Source organism: Caloenas nicobarica, chromosome 3, assembly GCF_036013445.1.
Source record: "Caloenas nicobarica isolate bCalNic1 chromosome 3, bCalNic1.hap1, whole genome shotgun sequence".
In the NCBI taxonomy this organism is placed as follows: Eukaryota; Metazoa; Chordata; class Aves; order Columbiformes; family Columbidae; genus Caloenas; species Caloenas nicobarica.
This window is the reverse complement of record NC_088247.1, coordinates 61,268,395-61,291,788: the sequence shown is the minus strand read 5'-3', so window position 1 is coordinate 61,291,788 and position 23,394 is coordinate 61,268,395. Positions and strand designations below refer to the sequence as shown.

The window sequence follows — 23,394 nt, the reverse complement described above, 5'->3', positions numbered from 1 at the left end:
TCTTTAAAAGAGATGTTCCCAAAGTGTTGTGGTAACAAGCTTCCCCAATTACAAAGAATATTTTGCCTGTGCCAGCTTTTCCAAACACTTTCATCTGGCCTCTGTTGTCTGTTCACTCATACCAAACACAGTAACTAATAGTTTTAGAAAACTGCTAAAAATCTGTATTTCATCTCTTCAACCCCACCCTTTGTCCCTGGTCACAACAAGCAATCGTTTGGACACAAAAAATGATGTCTAGAGTGGCACTTTGTGAAAAGGTCCCAAAACCTTGCATTTACAGACACCCTGGTATATGGGCTAGGAGCTCTCCTCATCTTTGTTGACAGTTTCCACACATGAAAATGTCAGAGCTGAAATTGCACTAGATTTTGGTACTGTGTGAAGCATGTCAGTGCCAAACCTGAAGGATATATAGTTGGTGTCAAAAATTGTGAGCATGACAACAAAATCAAGTCACTTCAATGCATCAGCATGATGATTATTAGTCTTATTGCTCAGACAAGGCCACTGGAAGAAATCAATTACCACTTTTTATTTTAGACTGAGAAGCTTTTTGAGAAACGATATGCTGCCAACCAGCTGGCACTGCATCAGTAAAGGATGTTAAGTAAGATCCCATAAATAACCTTCCTCAGACCACTGTGCTGTATTCTGTGAGAAGTGCATTTTAAATATAAATAAAACTAAGCGTTTCATGTAGACAGAATGCTGGTACAGCAGTCTAGAAAGTTATATACATATGGACATCTCAGCACTTACACTGTCAGGCTCCGGGCACCAAACACAGAACAGTGGATATCACTGGCAAGGCGCTACTCCTTTATACAGTAAGTAAAAGAATAACAATTAACATAAACCTAGGAAAGGTTCTCAAGCACTTAAGTCCTTTACTGAAATAATGACATGCCTATGGGAGACAGGGCTATTATGCAAGTTTATCATCCAGTTCTAATCTACAAGAAAAAGGCACAAGTTCTGAAAGGATCAAGCCCATGCAGGGACTGAAAATTTCAGAGGTGACTGGACTGCTGAGCTCCCAGTTTTACCATTATCACCACCTCAGCCACCTAGCCTCTCTTTTCTGATGAGCCTTTATCCATTGCAGCATGACAGTCTTGTGAGCGGTCCCACCATTTCTCTATAATCCCCAAGAGGCCACAACTCTGCCGCCACACATGGACTTCTAAATTCCCCATTCTTCTCCTCTGCTGTCTAGAGGTGTCAGGCTGCTTTTGCAGGGAAAGTGCAAAAGCCTCTGGCATTATGCTGTTCCCCACATGCTTCTCCTGATCCCCACATTTTCACCACTCTTCAGGTTATGGTCACCCCGCCCTGACATCTGCAGTTTAAAAAACTCCTCACGGAGTTAGCAGGTCTGTTGGCAAAGATACTCTTGCCCCACTTTGTCAGATGGATCCTATGCCTGCCTCGCAGTACGCAAATGCTTAGAAGAGGTTTTAAGAGACAAAGCCCTGCTTGTGACACAAGCTATGAAGCCAAGTGTTGATTCGTTGGAGATGTCTTTTCCTCCCTGAACCTTTCTCCTTCACCAACAAGATCAAGGAAAACATCACTAGAAGTCAGAAGTTTCCAGTCTTCCCCATCATGGGAATCTTCTATCTATCCTCTACTTCTTGAGGCATAGTCTGTAACTATCCCTCCGTACTTGCATTGTGGGATTTGGGCTCTCACCTCTGAAGGATACCTGGGAAGACCCTGTCAATCTAGCATTCACCATATCCTTGATGGTACAGCTAGCTCATCTCCTCCTGCAGCTCCTTCATCTCACTGCCTCAAAGAGAACACATGTCCTGCAGGTAAAGCCACCATCACCTCCAGCCCCAGGAAGAGGCACCAGGCACTCCCTGCAGACTAGGACCTGGAAGGCAACATCCTCTCTAGTGCTATTGAGGTTGAGGACTCACACGTGCCAAGGACAACTGCTCCAGCAACTGTCTCCCTGTGGAATGTCTCCACTGTCACTGTACAATCTCAAGCAGTCCCACACTATCCATAGCAGAGCTTCAGAGCCCCTTTGCACCCCTGCATGTTTCTGTTCGCTGCAGTCTGGGAGCTGCAACTTGGTTGGATGAAAACAGAGTATTCTAGCTATAACACTCTTCGAGTAAGATTTCTGAAAATATAAAAAATTCCTACAATGCTTAACACACTAACTTCATGATGCAACTTTATATGACGCTATGGCACAAGCCTACATAGATTTATGGTTGAGAAATACATATAGGCACTGGGACTTAGCAATGTTTCCCTTAGGAAACAGAAACTTTCCATGTCTGGTGTCAGACCACTTAGGACACAGCCAGAAGTGACATTAATTGGGATGATTTGGATGAGTGGGATAACTTTACAGTCACTTATGGTGGCAAGAGGGCTTCTCCCATTTGTAAATGTACTGCCTACTATACTCAGTCCATGTTATAAAATTAAAATGCAGATCAAATAATGTGATTGAAATAACCAGGAATGTACTTTGTGTGTATTAACTTATGACACTGTGTATCTTAGAGAAGTCCTAGTACAAGGTCAAACTTTCTTAGCATTTTTAATCAGCTTTAAATCAGCTGTATTATAAAATCCTCAGTAGTATCAGACATACTGGGCAGTGAGGGGAACCTGCAGAGGTAATATCTAAAGAACTTCAGCATACAGACTGTAGAACAATACTAAAGCTTCCTCAGATACTGACAGGACAAAAACTTTGTTCATGAAAAACTTAGATAAAAATAAGACACAGAAACATATGAAGTCACCCACCTACATTCACTTAAGAGGTTACTACTTATCAGACTATATCACAGCTGGACACATCTATGTTCAGTAGAATGATGTGAAAAGGATTACAGAAAGTATCTGTCAGAGCAGAAATAATTCAGAGGAGTGACTGAGCTAGCCTTTAAGTGAAGAACTCATGCTTTTTCAACATAGCTTAAGAAGAGAGAAAATACCTGATAGCAACATTAACTGCATGTCAGTATGTCCACTCTAGAACTGCCTTCTATTGCAAGCCACATGAAAATAGATTATCTTTCCATTTTTATTCAATTAAAAAAAATACTGTACCTCACAGTAAAATCATAGGAGCAAGAGGCCAATAAGGTTGCGTGGAATGGTGAAAACTGCAAGAAAACAAAACAGAAAAACTTTTAAAGTAAAAATCCTGTGAACATATATAGACTTACCATAAGGAGAAAGATACCAAAGTTTAAATATTTAAACTGTCTAGGTAGGTACCACATCACATACTCTCACATACCTTTCCTTTGCATATGTATGGACATACAGCCTCCCCACTGTCTCCTTAAACCCGCTTACTGAACTGATCTCAGAGGTTGGTGCAAAGAAAGTTCTACTGCTGGCCAACTTCTAATAATAATTTCAAGCCATTGTAAGAAAACAGAGAGCACGATAGGCCAGAATTGGAAACTTTGATGAGATGGTATAAGAACATAAAAAATAACCCACCTGTTCAGGCCAACAGTCTTTGAGCCCAGTGCTCTATGTTTACATGGCATCTTCTGTATTTCAGTTTGTATCAATCTCCCTGGTGCTCTCACTAGATATCCCTGAGAAGAGTCAGGCTTTGCCTTCTCTATTTCCCCCAATCATTCATACACAGTGATAAGATCTTTCCTAAGCCTTGTCTTCTCCACACTAACCAAATCCTAACTCTCTCAGCCTCTCCTGGTAGGACAGAGGCTCAACTCTCTTAATTTTCTTTGTGGACCTTTGCTGGATTTACTCCAGTATGTCCATGTCTCCCTTCTATTGGTGAGCCCAGAACTAGATCCAGTACTCCACATGTGGTCTCACTGGTGCAGGGAAGAATCACTCCTCTCAATCTGGTAGCAATACTCTTCCTAATGCAGCCCAGGATGATAGAGAGTAGAGAAATTAGAGATGTTATCTATGTCTAGCTCTTCTAGTACCTGTTTATAAACCAGCTGCTATCCATGAACCTGATGACACTGCCTGCCTATGCCACCTCTTGTGCATGGTGCTAATTCAAGAAGTCTGCTATCCGAATGTGTAAAATCAGTACTTCTATCTGTTGGTAATCCATCTTCTATTACTTTCATCAAGTGTCTTTAAGTTCTATTATCACAGCTTAAGGTGAATAACAATTCTGCATTCCCTTTCTTCATTTTATCATGAAGACAATGTGTTATGAACCCCTTAGTGGCAAAGTTGTTTTTAAAAGATCTCACTAACTGTCAGAGAGTAAGAATATGACAGTTTGTATCGATCAATACTGTATTGATGCATCTGTCTTAATGGCTGTCAAATTGGAGTTGCAAAATGATCTAGTTTAAAAAAAAAAAAGAAAAAAAAAGAAAAAACAAAATCTCAAACACCACTGCTATATGTTCTTCTGATATGAAGAACATTTCACAGAGCCAGATTACAGCATGATCATGCAGGAATTAAATTAAAAAAAATAAGACCAGACAGCCACCACCAGTAGGGACAGCAGGCAAGAGCAGCTGGGATAAGGAAGAGCAGGAGATTCTCAGGCTGTCTGGCCACAAACAAGATTTGTGATACGGAACCACTCCCTGAGTCACACCCTTTTCTGACAAATTAAAACCTAAGTGCAGTAACTTTTAAAGTTGTTAGAAACAGATCAAAAATTCCAAGAGCATGTGAAATAAAATACTGACCAAGATTAATTTTTTCTGCCAGCTCAGACTTCCTAGAAAATATTAATAAACACACCTGTTCCTGAAAGGCTTTAAAAGGATCAGGTATTCTTTCACTAATATATAAAAATAATAAGTGCTAATGTGAAAAAAAAGTCATCGTGCATCTAGAACATGGTGCATCCTACTGGCGGGTGATCTAGTAGTACACAGATCCAGTATAGTCATCTGTAGCTTTTTACACATAAAGTTTCTAAATCTCCTTGAACGTATTAACATTTTCTTTGTATACGCAAAAATACATAATCACAATGAGTTCTATAAATTACCTTATGTGAATACTGATCCTTTGTATAGAAAGAAAAAGGCACAGCAGCATTTAAAAATGGATAAGGGAAGGTATTTTCTCTATCTAAAACTTCCCATATAACTTAGCTGAAATAAATCTCCTAAGCCTCTCTCAAGCTCTTGAACACTCATGGAAATATTGACTCTGAAGATGTCATTTACTGCGAAATCCCAGCAATCTGCTAAATACCAAAATGTTTTACAGTGCTAAACTGAAAGTTTCCAAGAACAGTCACCGTAGCATCTAAAATATTCAACACTTGTTGGTTTTTTCCTAGTTATTAGATAATATAAAATATTACTACTTTCCAAAAAAAAAAAAAAAGCATAATAATTCAGTGGTGGTCAAAGGCAAGTAAAATAGAACTTACTTTTACTCTTCTGATAGCATAGGTATGACCAAGCAAGACAAATACTGGTTGCCGGACATTCCGCAAATCCCAGCCTTTCAAGCTACAGTCAACTGCACCAGTTACCAGCAAGTTCTGATGATTTGATAAAACAAATATATCAAGACAATTTAAATTGCAATGATGTGTATGTTGGCTACAAAAATTAGATAAATCAAACAATACAGATGAATAATCATAAATGAGGTCTCCTGTGCGTAACTTAAAGAGAACAGAGAAATACAAAATGTTTCTCCACTATGGACTATTCTATTCACTATACAAAAGAATAAGCAAAACCTCTGATCTACTTGGGTCTTCTGTTAGAATAATGCCCTTCTGAAGAAGTAGTAGCAAATGAGAACAACAAAGCAACTAGATATGTTTTTATAAAGAGAAGATGAACTAATGTTGCAGTAAAAAACCACCCACTATTTAATGAGAGTGGTTCAATTAGGAAAACAGTTGGATGAAGAGGTTTATACCTCATCATATTTGCACCAGTCACAGCTCAAGATCTCAGCCTGGTGGGCCGGTATCACAAGTTTGACTCCTGGGGCTTTCACATCCCAAACTCGTAAAGTTTGATCACCTGAAATAAAAAGACATTCATTCAAAATTGTTGAATCAGTTATGGGATACAGTTAATCCACTAGCACTTAGTAGACAACAGTGTCTTAGCTGTATGAAACACAAACTATTATGAGGACACTCATGCCAAATAAAGTAGGGACGTTACAGACACAGAGGTCAGATTGATGCACAAAAGGGATCAACTTACTATTGCTCTTTTATTAGAAAAAAACCCCTTCATTTTATTACTAACACTTTATTATTTTAACTCTGATTTGATTAAAAGGAGACAGGGTAAAATATTTCAATAACATTTAATTAAAGTAGGAGTTTAGGGTCCATTTAGAAATGAATTTAGAAGACCAGAATCATGAAAAAACTTTCTCTGCAAGCCAGCTGAGAAAAAGTACCTAGACATATGCTTCTGGCATGCAGAAAAGTGAACAGTATTTAAAATGCAACTTATCTCCAGATTCTTTCAATGAAAGGAAAATTTAAGATGCATTACCTGTAGCCATTATGTGCAAAACCTGCACAGGTACTCTCATTTATTGGGATATCAGAAGAAAGTCATTCTGCTGTAACTGTTCCACATATTAAAACCAATGTCTGCTTTAACCTCAGAGGACAAACACACGCCTAGAGCTCTTCAGAAAGCCATGAAGGGGATCCCCCTTAAGAGCTGTGAATCACCTGAGCCTCTCTCTTCACCTCCAGCCATAAATTGTCTTCTACCCTTAAAAATCTTTAGCATTTGTGTACACCCTTCTTACAAATTCGGTTCCTAATAGTTTACAAAGACATGGAAAACTGCATCAGCTGACAAGACCACCATGCTTTTTAATTTTTTTAATTGTGATTCTCTCATTAACCCTGAATATTTAGTTTCGTATCAGCAAAAATGGATTCTCCCGCTCATTTGTTTACAGGAAGAGAAAATTATTTAGAATCCATGATTATGCCTGTGTTCATTCAACAGACAAATGAAATCACTAGGAACCGCATCCAAACACCCATGATTTCTACAGAAAGCATGTACCAATACTACCTAAATTAAAAAAACACTGTTTTACCTTGCTACTGAAGAAATTACTAATGTTTCTTTACCAGAAACACTTCTAGAAATCCTCAAATTGGCTGTCATCAATAATTACAATTTTATGCTGTTTAGATACAAGCGTTTTGATGGTTTTAGTGCCTAGTTGGTCACTGGCACACAAAATCATAGCTCTTTTCCAAAAATTGGCTATAGTTCAAACAAAACCATCCGTAGAACCATAAAACCAACATTCCTGTTGCACTAACTACCAGGCCATGTAGACTTTGCAAAAAGACAGGAAACATTTGGGAAGTTTGAGTACAAAAGTGAAGCTAGAGAGAGCGTGGTTCCACTACGTGCCACAAGACTGGCCTCATGGCTGTGGTACCACACAGATGGCGGGAAGCTTTGCTCTCGTGGTTGGTCGCTTTTCCGTGGTACTCCATGATTGTGAGAGACCCTGTACTCTTGGTGGCTAAAATCCCACCCTGTGAGGTGGGAACAACACATGATTTGTCATGGTTTTCACTCCCCTCACCTATTTTAACACTGTCAAGAGCAAGACTGCTGCTCAGTGTACACACAGCACTCCTGCCAATGACATCTTGCAAGCAGCTGAAGCCCCAGACATCTCTCCAGAGCTTCTAAATATAGGGAAACATATGGAGAGGAGGAAACATGATCAGCAGGGTCTTGGCAAAAAAATAAAGGTAGTAATGCCCATCCACCCACCATTAGTCTTGCTAATCTGCTTGCCTGCAGAGGACAGATTTCGGTTTGAGTCTTTAAGTCTTTCAGAGATACTATAATGGGCTTCTTAAAAAGCTTTTCTTTTAATTTCATCAGATAACATAGATTTGAAAGGGAAACACATAATTCACTACAGACAGGATCATTTTTTTCCCAAGCAAATAAATATAGAAATCCAGGTGAACTAGAATGAACTGATAGAGATGGGACACAGTAGTATTATGAGGGCCAAAAACATTTGGTAAAGTTACCCAGCCAATAACAATTTTGACACTAAATATACAATTGCCTTAATTATTTATTTTTTAATAGAAAATGCTGATGCACAAGAAAGAGAGTTATTTTCCTTTTATTTCTTTGAAAATGCTAGACTTAGCTGTTGTTAATTCTGGCTGGCACCATTTCTGAAATGTTTTAAATGGAGTAACACAACATGCAAGTGAACCTTTCTGTGAATAGAACAGATTGAATTAAAGCCAAAGGCAAATCCAGTTTTTCCATTTAGGCTCTAAGTGGAAGAATCAGATTAATTAACTAAAAAAAAAAAAAAGCTGATAGTGTCATCCTGACTCCTTATACATTTTAAGAAACTTTTTTTTTTTACCTTAAACATCTTTGCATGACCTCACAATGTATATATTTACATATTTTTTTACATTTCATTTCAACAAAAATTGCTGTTAAAAATTTTGGAATTTCCACAATTCCATTATTCCTTCAAATCTGCATTACAAAGGATGTATTTCTTCCATAAGTTAAAGCAGAAGTAGGATAATAATAATAGAAAAAACAAATAAAGCACACCTAGCACAATCATATTCACCACCAGCCACTTCCAGTTGGTATCCCAAAGTAAGCAACCACAAAAGTTGCCAACATTTCCCCACATAATATTTCTATTTTTGTAAGAAGCAATTTCTCTGTGGCAACAGATTTTTGCTGGTCTGTTAGATAATTATGATTTCAGATTTGTTTGTATATTGTATTTTGCTTTCTTTCATTTTAATGAATATTTGTGAAATCTTGGACGAATCAATAGAACTACACAATACATACTCATCTATTCAAAATTTTTGAAAGAGATGCTGATCTACAAGTACATCACCCCCACACATGGGATAAAGACTGCTAATGTGAATGACAATGCACAATAGTGAAAAGACACAGTTTATTTAAGATTTAAATTTCATGTAGGTTTTATACTGACTTTTTACTCACAGATGTATTTTACTCAAATTCATAAATCATAATCTCCTAAATTCTGCAACAACAACCAGCTAAGCAGTCATTGCCAGACAGTGCAGAGGTACAACATTAACTATAAAAAGCAGCTAGGTATTTGGGAGATCAATAAGAACCCAAGAAACCTTAAACACTATCTGAAGACAAATAGGATTCTAACCAGGATAGATACTACGTTTCTCAAGAACCAAAGTTTAAAGTTTTACTTAAAAAATGAACCTGATTTTTTTTTAAGTTCTACAGCAAGAGATCTGATCTTCTGACACTGTTCTCTCATCAAGAGGAAAACCAAAATCCAATCTTTAACTTATTGTAGGAAAATAATTCAGCATAAAAGACACAAGCATTGGCACATATGGTGTAACATCAAAGAAATCTCATTTAAAGTAAGTACTTTTGCAGTGCCACAGAATGATTACAAGTTAACATTAATTGCTTACTTGTATGCATTTTTTAAATACTAAACCAGACTAAATTAGCCAGAATCAAACAGAAAATCTGTGGGAGACTAAAGAGCAGAACCCAAATCTCATGTTTCTCAAAACCAATCTTTTTAGGTATGTTAAAATGATCATGCTGTCCATTTCTATCATAGATAGCATAAGCAAACCTAGAACAGGATTAATAAAGCTCATGAGATCCCACACAGTCAAAAATAGAGTGACACAAATAGCAGCTTTATTTAAATCATCCAACAGGACTCTACTGAATGCACAAAAACTATTTCCATGTAGCACAACCTAGATATCAAGTAAATATAATTACCAGTGGAAACATATTATGCTTTCCAACCGGTAATTTCTTGGTCTGATACAAAATGCTGTAAAGCTAAAAATCAAAAGAATTTTACATTATTTCAGAGAAGACCTCAACAGAGTCTTTTTCTGAAAAGAATAATTTAAAAAAAAAAAAAAAAAAAATCAGTGAAAACTTTTATTTCACTGTTTCCCAATACGATTAAACATAAATCTTCGGACAAATTTTGTATTTCAAAATTGACCTAACTTATGACTTACTATTAAAGCATTCTTCAGCAAATGGCAATATTGGCTAGGTACCCATCTCTAACCCAAATGACCCAAAACATATTAATTCACTGCAAAAAAGTGTTACCTTTTTTTTTCAACATTAAAACATTATTTTACAAGACTCTAATATAAAAGATTATAACCTGGAAGTGCTTTATATTCTAGCACGCCCTGCATACAATGCTTTACTATGGTTAGCACGTAGTATAAATTGAGGACCAAACTCATTTCCTGAGATATATTTCATCTTGCACATTAGAGGCTGATTTAGTAAAGCTTACTGAGCACAAGACTCAGATGAATTCAACACTGTGCTGGTATGTCTTGAAGCAATAGATTGCAAATGAAAACAGCCACCTCACTTCACCACACAGATTAGACACAAGAAAACAAGCATTACATTTTATTTTAATAGCTTCTAGCATAAACAGCAGTTTAGCTAAACTGCAACAAAAGACAGTAACTCCAGAATCAGTTTACTCTCTAGATGCTCAATTTGTACAAGGTACCAAGCAGTAGATTGAAGCCTCTTATCCTTTTATCCATTGAGGATTTGGATTCCAAAAATGACCAAATTTTGCAAAGCCTTGAACCTTGTTCATGATGGCATTTTTTCTAGTACATTCAACAAGAAAATAACTAGGAAAGAACTCATAAGAAGCAGAGTAGATCCACACCAAACTAATGTAATATAAGCCTCTGGTAAAGTGTTTTGGAACTCAAGACAAACCACTGTCATAGCAGAACAGAAGATAATTTCTTTCAGGAACCTGAACAAACATAGACATCTTGAGCAGCTGCACTCAAGGCTATCAGTTTCCAGTTAATTCAGTAACCACTCTCTTAGTAGATGTACACCTTTCCCAGCTCGTTATTTCATGCAAAATAATTTGTTCATTTTTAGTTTTCTTTCACAATTTGGATCCCAAACACAGAAAGGCATGCCAAGACTACATGCCAGCCTTACTTATGAAACCACAGCCTGACAACCCATTAACTACACACATTTGTCACTAAGAGACCAGTAGGCAAGAAGACAAACTTTTAAAAAGGCAACTCACTATGTCAGGGCTGGCAATAAAACAGAATAGAGATAAACAATGTTTTTTAATTTTAACCTTAATGTCTAATTATGAATGCAAGGGCTTATGAGGAGCAGAGGCTGGATTTACAAGTTCATTTGTAAACCAGCAAAGCTACAGTTCCACAACGCTTTTGTCAACACAGGTTTACCAGAAATGATCATACCTTCTTGTGGTACGAGAAAACTTTTTGCCCTGGGCTCTCAGTCTGAAAAATAAGTCTTAGAGCAAAGAATACAATTAATCTATCTAAATACCGATGAATACAGCCATTATCTTGCAGATTTAAGAAACACTTTTTTCCATTATTCATGATTTGTTTAAGATGTTATGAAATCTATGTATCTGCTGTGATCGGTAAACTTAAGGAATTTAGCAATGATTTAAAAATGAATGCAATATTAAAACTGAGGTCCCAGTAGCTAAGATAAAAGCTAGCACTTATTCTAAATCTGGGCTTTCTTGAATCCAAAACAATCATATTTTCATTTGCCAGTGTCATATCTGTATCAAAGGATACAACAGTTATGCAGATGAGGGTAAAATGGTACTCATTAATTACTTCCCACTGTTAAATTTAAAGGGTAATAAAACCCGTTGATACTATAAACTATGCTTTCTTTATAAACCACAGGACCAAACAAGGCCTATTGCTCTGCAGTTACAGAGAATCATTTAGCAGAACTGATTTACGTTTGACTATACACTAATGTTGTCTGCATCTGGTACTTTATGTGCTTCTCACCAATTTGCTCTCTGAGTTTAGAAAAGAAAAAAAAAAAAAAAAAAAGAGGGAGAGAGACCTTCTGGGCAAACGACACAATGACTCATTAAACCCTTTTAGCCATGAAGATGCTGTTAAGCATTTGTGGCACTTCTTTAATGACATTTTCCACATCACTGTTTTTTTCAGTGTATGGCAGACATTTACCAGGGCTCTGGTTTGGTGCTGCACGTACACCTGAACATCCTGCTTATCTTACCAGCTCAGAAATTGCTACTGACATCACAACAGCAGTTATTTACATATACAGAATTAACAGTTTGTTCTGTTGCTACTAACTCCCAATTTCAAACCAAAAAAAAGATAAGTCATTTACTTGCTTTTTGAGAGTACAAACGATTGTACATGAAGACAACAGCATTGTAAAGTACCTCACGCATCCCTGTAAATGCTGAATGCAAGTGTATCACATGCTGAATAAAAACTAATTTAACTGAAACATCAGACATATTTGTCTTCTATAATTCAATTACATTTTATTGTACACTGTAAACTTAGTTTTCTTGTATGTATTTAGATCAGAGACTTAATGAAGCAAAATAACCACACTTAGTATCATTCTTTTTCAACTGCTTTATATTACAGTCTTAGGTTTCTCATTTTTTCACTCATAATTGTATGTGAAAAAGTCATATTCCAAAACCAAAGACTTAATCTTATTAGCTTCAAGCAAAAGTTGTCTAGGCACATAATGGTCCTTCTGAGCAGCTATTTTACTGTGGCTGGCAGCTGCACTTGGTTTTCTGTTTTCAGTGCTCACAAACTAGTTAGTTAAGTGGAAATTAAACTTCTGCTGGCATCTACGTGGATTCAAATAAAGGCAGAAAAAGAGCAGGGGTGAGGCATGCAAAAGATTCCGAAACCTCCTTCCCTCTTACTTGTTTTCTTTAAAATATTTATTTTTTAAAAGTGCGTTGCTTTACTTAAATTTAGTCAAATGGAAAGCATTTCAAGACCAACATTTTTTCCAGTCTATGGTTAACAACACACCTAACTTACTTTACTAACACCTGCAAAACTGAAGATGCAGCAACATGAAACAGTTCATTTCTGGTCTGAAGTGCTAAGACTTTATACTATTAAGATGTAAGTCCATGGTTGTGAGTAGGTATGTGTGAGGGGGGATGAGAGAAAGGGAACAAAGAGGGCCAGGAGAGAGAAAGAACACACACACACACACACTACAATCCCAAAGCAGCGCTGTCTCCTTCAAAAAGGGAATATTTCAATACCCTTCAGCAAGCTATTGTTTTAAAAAGTTAAAAAACCAAGGGAGATGAAAGGAAGTACAAAAAGTTTCTCTCCAGACATATTTTCAGACGCTATTTTTCAGACAACACAAAGCTGCAAAAGGAGACCACAAAGCTTCAGGTCAAGCCTTGCAGCAAGTGTATCAAAGAAGGGAATAACTGTAAATTTGACACAGTACTATCACATTGAGATTGCAATTTTTCTCCAGCTCCAACTTTAGTTCAATAGAAGATCAGTCACTAGTGAAATTAAGCTTTCTGACTCATAATTTTCTGTCATCCTTATAAAATGTGTTGATTGTAGCAAGTTTCAAATGAGGAGGTCTAGCCTCCTGAACAGTTCCACTCAACTTTCATCACATATCTTGACCGGCAGAGTAGAATGCCATTAAACAGTGAAGTAAACTCTCTGAAGATAAACTGATATGCCTTTCTTACAATAACAGCATTTATATCCAGAGCTAGAGGGTCATGAGTACTTCTCCTACCTACAGTCCTACTGACCAAAGAAAGAACTCCCAATATGCATTTTCTGTAGTGAAGTAATCTAATTGAACCACTGGAAAATTCCAATGTAAACTAAAACCAAAAGCAAATTAAAATCAAAGCAAACAAAGAAATGTTTTCTACATCGGCATGTCATGATTTCTATACAAGATCTTTGGTTTGAAGTTATTTCATTTAGAAGCACACCAGATGTTTTATTTTGGAAACTGTAAGAAAGTTCACCATCATTTTGGAGACTTCATTTTCTCTTACCTAATGATTTTACACCTAGCATTACTCTATAAGATTTTAACTTCACACCTGAGTAGTACTTACAGAAGAAAAATACTATGTCTTTTTGTGTGTGTTAGTTTTTCTGATAAAATACTATGGAGTCATCAATCGGTGAAAACTGACTGCAATTAGCTTCAGGCTCCTGCAGTATACATTAGTGCCTTTCAAAAGTCAAAGCAAAATTCACAAAAGAATAGGAACTCTTCAGGGTTTTAGTCAAAACTTGCAATAGCTGCACTCACTGAGTCACTCAAAGAACAGATCGACTGCCTGTAGCTGTACCCAATTTAAATACCACCACATAGAGCATCTAACAATCGGTGTTTCCCAAAATTGTTCAAGTGGCAATATATGAGAAGAGAGTTTGGCTCCATAGCCGAGAGAATCAAACTTGAAACAACTAGCTGGATCAGTAAAGCCTTTTTGTTAATCTAGAATGTCAGCAATTTTGTGAGGAAGACTACCGTGGAAGGGAGGCTTCTGAGCAGGACTTTAAAGATACCATAACATTGCCTAGAACTTGCAAAAAACACCAAGCAAAACACCACTTACCCTTGACCAAATGGTACTATGCTAGTTTTTTTGTAGTATATAGCTGCATTTTAGTAGAACTGTTCATACAGGGCTCAATCCTGTAAGTTTCTGCACATCCTATTAGACAGGTATACCTCACTAAGTGTTACCTCAATGAATCTTCAAAAAAGTTGAAAATATCTGTGCACCAGCATCTGGCTTCCAAGCACTACTGTGTCAGAACAAATACATGTAACTTGTTAGTCATTCTAGTTCAGGTCTGCAAGCAGAGTCAGATGGAAACAGCCAGACTGAAATTTTATGAAAGCCATGTGCACTTTTTCAAACTTCTCAGGGAACAGGGAAGACCAGCATTGGTGTGTACTTGCTGTCTCTGTAACTTCACTAACAGGAAAACATATTTATACTTTCTTACCTTCTTGATATAAGAGCTAAACAATTTCTATTTAAATCAGTACAAAGTCAAATGGACTTGAAATCAGAGAAATTTAAGCCCTTGTAGTTAATCTACCAATATTTGTCTATAGGCAGTGTCTTACTGCCCCTCTATTTCCCAAGCAAACTCTGGCTCGCAGTACCCCTTGTCCAGTTGTTCAGCAGTCAGGTTCCAGGTCTCACCGCAGAGCTCTCCTTGTGCCTCTGGGGCAGGAGCAGTGTTGGGAAAGCACTGCCACCTCACCATACCATCTCTTTGCCTCTAGGTACAGCCAACTCAATCATGATTGTATTGACCGGCAAGATTCTTAGCATTGGCCAAAGCAGAAAAGTAAAATTGATGATTACCTTTCCCACAGAACAAGGCACAGAGATGTCCAACAGTACTTAGAACAGTTCAACGGGAACTGGCCATGTTTCTCACAGAACTAACAGTCTACTGACACCAGAGATAATTTGCACAAAAATGTAAGCCAGAACACAAAATAAAGCATATAACATGATTTAGTGGTCAATAACACGAGCGAGGTGAATGGAAGAGAGCTACATAAAATAAGAGAAAAAATTGCTACAAGTCCACTGAAGTGACTGCTAGAAAACTGCTGATCCCTGTTTAACTGTCCAAGAGGATGATTTACAGATAGTAACAACCTACAAATCCAGCTGCAACAATACATTTATCTTTCCTTCTTCCATTTTTATGTATGACACACACTACCATCTGCTGGACAAAGTGCTGCACTAATTCAACAACATATAAGGGTTTTTTTGTTGTTACAACCCCTTTACCAGCATGTTTACCTGAGGCAGATGCAAAACAACCTGGGATGTGTGGAGACCATATAGTGCTGTAAATGACCCCTTCGTGGCCTTTCAAAGTGCATAATGACTTCCCCACAGCTGGATCCCACTGAATAAAGTAAAAAGAAAACTGTTCAGGTACACATTCAATAAGAAAGGAAAGGGTTTCACACATAAAAAAGCTTTATACATACAGAAAGGACTAAATGAACGTCTTTTCGCCATATATCACGAAAAGCATTTTTATACTTAAACTGATATCAGCTGAGGGATAAAGCATCATCTCAGTTAAAATAGAATTTCAGCCTCAGTACAAAAATAAAGAGGAAAAGTGAATCAATGCTGCTTCTTAACACAAAGAACTATCAGATCCAAAACAAATCACATTTATCACCTTCAGCAGAAAACCAACATACCAGCTTGGCTGTTTGATCCCATGAACCAGACACCACTAGTTGCTCTCCTCTAGTTTGGCTCCAGTCAACACTATATGCCTACAAATGATAGAACAGCCTAGTTTAGAAAGAGCATTAGCATACAAGTTTGAGACTCTAGTTAGCCAAAGCTTCACAATATAGAGTTAGATTTGCAGATCGTATCATAATCAGCTGAAAAACCACACCAGTCAACCACCAAAAAGCTGCCAACAATGCCATTTACCTGAAGAAAAATTAAATTTAACATCTCAGTCTGGCATTAAAGTCATATACAGGCTTAGAAAAGTATCCAAAAAAAGATGAGCCCAAACAGAGGAGAAAAAAAAGTAACAAAATCCACATAGACCCACCATCACTAGAAGTTTCTGCCACTGTAAAAAGCCATAATTCAGACTGATTTCTTATCTCTGATCCAATTTCATTCAAGTATCTACGGTTTCTAATTGCTAGAAATGTAAATGCCATCTCTCTTCAGAAGTGACTATGGAGTTGACTTTGAGGTTTTAGCTGACTAACAATAAATGCTTTTTAATGATATCTAATTTTTTAATGGTATCTAATGCTCATAAGAAATACATGCCATAAAATACTCTTGATTTTCATCTTTTCCAGGTTCTATGACATTCTTTTTTTACCATTCATATCCTCAAACAAGCAAAATAAAATTAAAAACTCAATTTCCCTCATGACTAATCATTTCAGCTATTAAGAAATTGCATTTCACTGTGTAGTTGAAGAAAGCTCCCTCTCCTCTGATAGTCTATTCTAATGTTGGTCCCCACCTTGACAGAGGATACCTTAACTGCAGCCTTCGCTTGAGTTAGGTTATTGTTGGAGTCGATGATCCTGAGGGTCTCTTCCAACTGAAATGATTCTATGATTCCATCTTCAAATGCAGCATATCTTTACCTACATGGATGGTGCATTCTCTTCTATCTAGTTTTATGTCACATCAAAATGGCTCAATAAGCTGCAGTGGGACATGAACAATTTCAGTGCTAAGGTGGATAAATATTAGCTGAAGACATCACAGTTCTCCAAAGTGGCTCCCAAGCTTCTGAGAAACATTTGCCACTCTCCTTCCCCCTGAATCTGTGTGACGGCCTGTGTTCAACTCCTAAGTTGCTGCTGTTTGGAAATGCCTCTTAAACATATCACTACATAGCGTGCCTCTTCCACACAACAGCCCTATGGAAGTCAGCTTAGTTGAAGTGTTTGGCTCTCAAATTCACGTCCAAAATTTTCCAGAAATAAATACATCTCTGAGAAACAAGCACCTGTGTCACACAATTCACCCAGCCCCACATCTTTGGGCTGTATCAGATCTCTTGGGCTGATACGGCGAAGTGCACGCATGGCTCACAGCTCACTCACAAGTTATCAGCACATGGGCCTGTTGAAGCCGTGTTGTGACGCGGATCTGTGTACGTATGGCAGACGTGAGATGGGGACTGCCTAGCACTCTGCAGCTGCATCAGAGGCAACGGGACCTGGGCAAATTCTCCTTCGGGCAAGAATTACTAACAGAACAGACAACAGGCTCAGAAACATGCTTATAAACAGCAAGCGCTATTTTCCATTTGGCACGTGGCAGGTCCAGGTAATGGGAAGAGAACGATGAGAAGGTATCGAGAACCAAGTAAGGTTCACTTTTATTCTTCTTTCCTTCTCATACTATCATCCGACATAAATTTACAGATGCTTCAACAGAAGCTGTGTCAAGCAACTTGGAAAGACTAATAACATCGCATAAACCTTTGCTGTTAATCTTTTAGTGCTTTATCTTCAACAACAAAACACAATAATACTAGTTTATGCCTGAACAGCAGCAAGAAATGCCTCAGGGAAGATGAAAAGATGATGAAAACAGATGTAAAAACATTCAAATAGTTCAAAATAAATGCTCAGGGTCACTTTACAAGACAAATTTAATTCAAGCCTGCTATTGTCTCACATTCCTGTGAGACTTCATCAAACCAAAGTAAATTAGTCTAATTTATTAATGAGATTCAGCAGTTGGTTAGTGTTGGAATAAAACTCATTGTCCTTTGACAATAAAGATGGCCTTTAAAATTTAAAATGCACTTTTTTTTTTGAGGAGGAACAATGATCTCATATAGAAAACAAGAAACAGATCCCTGTCAGTCTTGCATTAGAAATATTAAAAAATGCAGTGACAAAATTGTCATTAGGAATGTCAGACAGGGATTAAGGATTAGGAAGTCAGTCAATCATTTTAAAGAGCACTGTCTGCCAGCGTCTACCACAAACCATTACGTATATTCCCTCCGAGATCCTTTCTCTTAATGCACATTTATAAAGAATCAATACAAACCTTTTGTATCTCACAATAAACACTCAACCCATGTTTCCTATACTGTCTGTCTAACTCATGGTTGAATGCGCCCACCTGCTAAACTAGAACTTGGACACAGTAATGTTTACTTCACTAACAACAGATGGTGTAGCAGAACCAAAATAAACTTATGGACAGAATTTCCATGAGAAAATGAGAGACAAAAAAAAAGCTATTATGCTTTGCTACATTTTTCTATTAGTACCATCACCCTTTGAACACTGTAATAAAATCCTGGTCACAAATACAAACTCATGTCTCAAAATTCTTTATTGACGCAGTACATGCATTAAACTAAAGTAGCAAAATTACAAAGAAACAAGGTACAGAATACAGTCATGTAACTGCAGTCACTCAGCTTTTAGCTTTATGCTACATATCTGAAAAAATCTTGAGGTCTTTGTGAAGATAAATATACTAAAGCATAAATGTCCTTAAAATACACAAATACATTTATGAACATATTTTTTGTTATCCATATTGCACTACATAAAGAAACCGAGATTTTAAGAAAATCAAATGCAACGGTATCAAACCAAGGCTAAAAAAATACATGTTGTCCCAATATTTGAATACTGTTATTTGAGTAGGATCTCACAGATTCTAAAATGGAAAAAGATAAGCAGTTCCCAGGTGCCTAATACAGCATATGAATGTACATACAAATACATACAACAGGTAATTAACTTTATATTCAAAATAATGTTAAATTATAAATTTAAACCATGGACCCAAACAGAGATAAAAAATACACAACAAAAGCCACTTTTGATTATAAGCCCACAAATAAATCTTTTAATAATTCAAACATTAGAATGTCCATTAAATTTTTCAAGTTTGCCTGATTTACCTCCTGAGTGTGCTCTTTATAGACTTGCAGTGGACCTTTGGTTTTAGCTGTATCCCAGATTTGCAGAGATCCATCTCCACTGGAAGTGATCAATACATGTTCATTATTCTCACTCCAGGTCACATCAAACAGGCCATCATTCCAGTCAAAACTAAATCAGAACAATAAAGATATTTGTCCGTGACAAAACACGACATAAAAGTCTGGACTAGCTAAATGCAAAGACAGTATTTCCTTAAATCACCCTCTTTACCATTCTAAACAGCATTTCTATGTGTTTGAGTTTCCAGTATATCTCCTTACAAGTTACTTACTTGTTATAATATCAGCTTTTACGACTGTATGCCAGAACAGGTTGATTAAGCTAAAGGATAAATGAGTCAAGCACCTTCCATATACAGAGTGAAACCTGATTTCAGTCTTAACCTTGCCAGGCAAACAGAGACAGAGGTACCACATGTATCAGTCTGATCTACCAGTTCTCCAAGGTGTTGCTACAGAGGTACAAACTCTTTGTCTGTAACAACTGTGGCAAACAAAGAAATAAAACTGTGTGTTGGTAGAGCTCTATCCAATTTGCAACACCATTAAGAAGCTGAGTCACAATGAAAAACCAACAGAAAGACAGTCAAGAACATATTAAAGATCACTACACTCCCTTAAAAGGGCTTTCAACACACCAACAATTCATTATATGGGATCTGATACCATATATTAGTTGCTCTGCAACAACTATCAATGACTGCTGTTATCTGATGGTAAATATGAATTTATCTACCACCTTTTCACTGAAGGCTCAGCTATACTCAGGTTAAACTTCATGGCACTCTGCAGTAATGACAAGGGAAAGGCAGGCACACAGAACATTTTGACTGAGAAAGTGACACAGCTTATGGCTCAGGAAGTTACAGGACTTTGCACCACAAATTAAGTGATGTCACTAGAAATATAGAAATGAACAGTACTAAACCAGAGCACTTAGCAGAACTAGCAGTGCTGAACAGCTTCAAAGAGTCTAGCTTTATAATTATGAAATAAAAACAGTCTCTCTGAATATGACTATTTGTTGAACATTTCTATTTCAGGCTTCTTAATCTAAACAATTGCTGTTTTCAAACTTCCTTTAAAAAAAAAATAGGTCAATTATGGTCAAGTATTAAACCTCCTCCTTCCTAACCTTTTTCCTCCCACCCAGAATATAAATCAAACTCCTCTCAAACCCTTAGAATACTGGATCTCTGAAGAAAGAACTCTATGACTTTATGGAGCTTCCTGATCTATTTTCAGTATAAGTCAACCATAAGTGCATAATTTTAAGTGGCAATGCACTGCTCCTAAAAAGCTAAAACTTCTCATTTCATGCTAGGGCAGAAAGGGGTTTTTTTAATTTACATTGTCAGTTTTCTATAAAATGGTTTATACTACAGAAAGGGTGCAATCCAGATTACTTCTTATAACACAACCTATGCAATGTAAACCTATCATTTGTAAGTAAATACAAAGACAAGCATTCAGTAGATAGTATAGCATGGAAACAATACTTTTTATCACTAACAATAACCCAAAATGTTTGGGTTGTGTCTTGTTCTCACAGGTATGTAATTAGTTTTTCTCTTGCAAAGATAAAACACAAACCTATGTTACCTTCTGAGCAGGACAATCCCGGCTTCATTTTGTTCCAGCACTGCCAGAGTTCCACAACCTAAACCAACAAATGAAAACAAAACATCACAACTAGTTCCCTCAAGCCAAAAGAAACTATTATGGTTCTGAGGTAACTTCAGTGTGCAAACACAAATGGCATCTGAACTTTAAGAGGCCAATTAGCTGCATAAATAAACACCTTATTGTCTCATGTTCTCTAAAACCGTAATTAATTGACATAAGATTGGTTGTTTTTCTTTCTTTCTTGGTTGGTTTTGTTTGTTTGTTTTTATTTGTTTGGGTTTTTGTGTGTTGGGTTTTGTGCGTGTGTGTTGTGGGTTTTTTGGTTTTGTTTGGTTGGTTTTGGTTTTTTTACTCCAGTATACCCGTAGGTGAAACAACTTGCTTGTAAAGCATGAAAGCATTTTCCCCCTGGGCCTTATGTTACAGACTAGCATGGAGTTCCTTTTTATTTTTTGCTAACACAGCAGACATAATACCTTTTTTCCCTCCCTCTGAAACTAGTAATACAAACACAGCTCACCAGATGTGAAACAAATAATTAAATTCTGAGGAATCACATGTGGATAACTGCTCTCCCATAAAATCATTTCAGTTGGAAGAGACCCTCAGGATCATCGAGTCCAACCATAACCTAACCAACTCTAGCACTAAACCATGACCCTAAGAACCTTGTCTAACTGCCCTTTAAACACCTCCAGGGATGGTGACTCCACCACTTCGCTGGGCAGCCTGTTCCAATGCCTGACAACCCTTTCCGCGAAGAATTATTTCCTAATATCCAATCTGAACCTTCCTTGGTGCAACTTGAGGTAATTTCCTCATCCTATCACTTGTTACACGGGAGAAGAGACCAACACCCTCCATGCTACAGCCTCCTGTCAGGCAGCTGTAGACAGCGATCCGGTCTCCCCTCAGCCTCCTTTTCTCCAGGATAAACAACCACAGATCCCTCAGCTGCTCCTCATCAGACTTGTGCTCCAGGCCGCTCACCAGCTTCCCATATATCTGGGATTTCGTCAAAGTAATTCCACATTGAGAAACCTTATTTAAACTGAATGCTTTCAGGAGCAACGCTCCCGCTGTTAATGGAAAAGGCCCCAACGCTGAGACGGGCTCAGCTCTGCCTCTCCAGCGGGACCGTGGTTAACGTATTAAGGTGAAAAAGATTTGCAAACGTTTCATTCACGTTGTGTATGTCTCCACCACTATATTTACTCTCGACTCTATAAAATTAACACTCCTCTGACAGGCTCTGGGGCGGCCGAGCGGAGCCCCCGGGCTGGGCAGCTGCTCCGGCACCCACCCCCGCCCGGCCATGGGGAGCAGACGCGGTGCAAAGCAAAACCAGCGCAGCGAAAAGGGAAATCTCCGGACACCCGCGCCTGCACGTGCTGCCACCAACGAGCCCCCGCAAGGAGCCGCCACCGGGAACGGACGTTAACGGGTACCGCCCCCCCCCGCCCCGCACCTGCGATGCCGTAGTACTGCGAGGCGGCGCAGGCCACGCGTCCCGGCCAGTAAGGCGAGAACTCCACCGCGTAGCCGTGCAGCCCGGGCAGCCGCAGGGCACCGGCGCCGCCGCCCGCCGTGCCCATGGCCGCAGCCCGGGCCCCGGCCCAGGCGCGGAGAAGCCGCCGCGCCCACGGCCCCGCCGGAAGCGCCCAGCCCGCTGGGCGGTGCTGAAGCGGCGGCGCCGCCGCCATCTTTGGTGATGGCAGAGGGCGGCCCGGTACGCTGTCAGCGCGGCGGGCTGCGGCGGCGGGCCCGGCTGGAGAGGGTGCCGCTGCTGCTTCCGAGGGCCCCTGGGCTCCAGGGGAAGTGCTGCTAGCGCTGGGGGGCTATCCCGCTCGGCCTTGCTGTGCCAGACGCCCCCAGCGGCTGCCGGGTCCCGCTCTGACGGGCTGTGCAGGGGTGGAGGCTGCAGCCTGGGGCCTCTGTGGCTTGTCCCCCCCGCGCCGCCTTGTTCTCTGACTTCTTCATAGCAAACCCGTAAGCTTAGGGGGGCCTGCTGAGAAATGTGTTACTCGCTGCTGTCAGGCTTTCATACGTAGCCCAGTGTGATTTGTAATTAAAGGTCCTCTGGCCCAGACCAGGCCTCTGACCACTCGCTGCCTGTTTCTCATTATAAACAATTCTGCAAAATAACCTTCGGGTGAAAAGGAGATGACTCCAAACTTGAAAGTCAGTCTGTTCTTTTATATGCCATTTAACACGTACATCAGCTCATTCTCTGTGCACCAGCTTGAATACATGAGGTGTTTCAATCGTATATGTATGTTACCTGTCGTTTTTCCTTTTAAAAAGCCCTTCTAAGCTATTCTCTAATTTCTTTGATAGCTCTGCATATTTTATCATTCCTTTTTTGTGATGCAATTATGCTTTGTGGA

General features: G+C 38.6%; 1 protein-coding gene across 3 annotated transcripts in view; it reads right to left on the bottom strand.

Annotated features, from left to right (window-relative positions):
- The window catches only part of PEX7 (peroxisomal biogenesis factor 7), a 46,558-nt gene extending 23,928 nt beyond the window's left edge, over positions 1 to 22,630 (bottom strand). For 2 of the 3 annotated variants that reach the window (XM_065632860.1, XM_065632859.1), the window contains exons 1-8: positions 22,476 to 22,630; positions 20,984 to 21,041; positions 19,340 to 19,490; positions 16,113 to 16,190; positions 15,697 to 15,805; positions 5,884 to 5,990; positions 5,381 to 5,494; positions 3,085 to 3,140 (exon numbers count right to left, since the gene is read on the bottom strand). In XM_065632860.1, coding sequence (XP_065488932.1) covers positions 3,085 to 3,140; positions 5,381 to 5,494; positions 5,884 to 5,990; positions 15,697 to 15,805; positions 16,113 to 16,190; positions 19,340 to 19,490; positions 20,984 to 21,041; positions 22,476 to 22,602 — 800 coding nt within the window. In that variant the 5' untranslated portion in view covers positions 22,603 to 22,630. The remainder of the gene's footprint in view (positions 1 to 3,084; positions 3,141 to 5,380; positions 5,495 to 5,883; positions 5,991 to 15,696; positions 15,806 to 16,112; positions 16,191 to 19,339; positions 19,491 to 20,983; positions 21,042 to 22,475) is intronic. The other variant, XM_065632861.1, reaches the window with a different exon arrangement.
- Between the last annotated feature and the right edge of the window lie 764 nt (positions 22,631 to 23,394).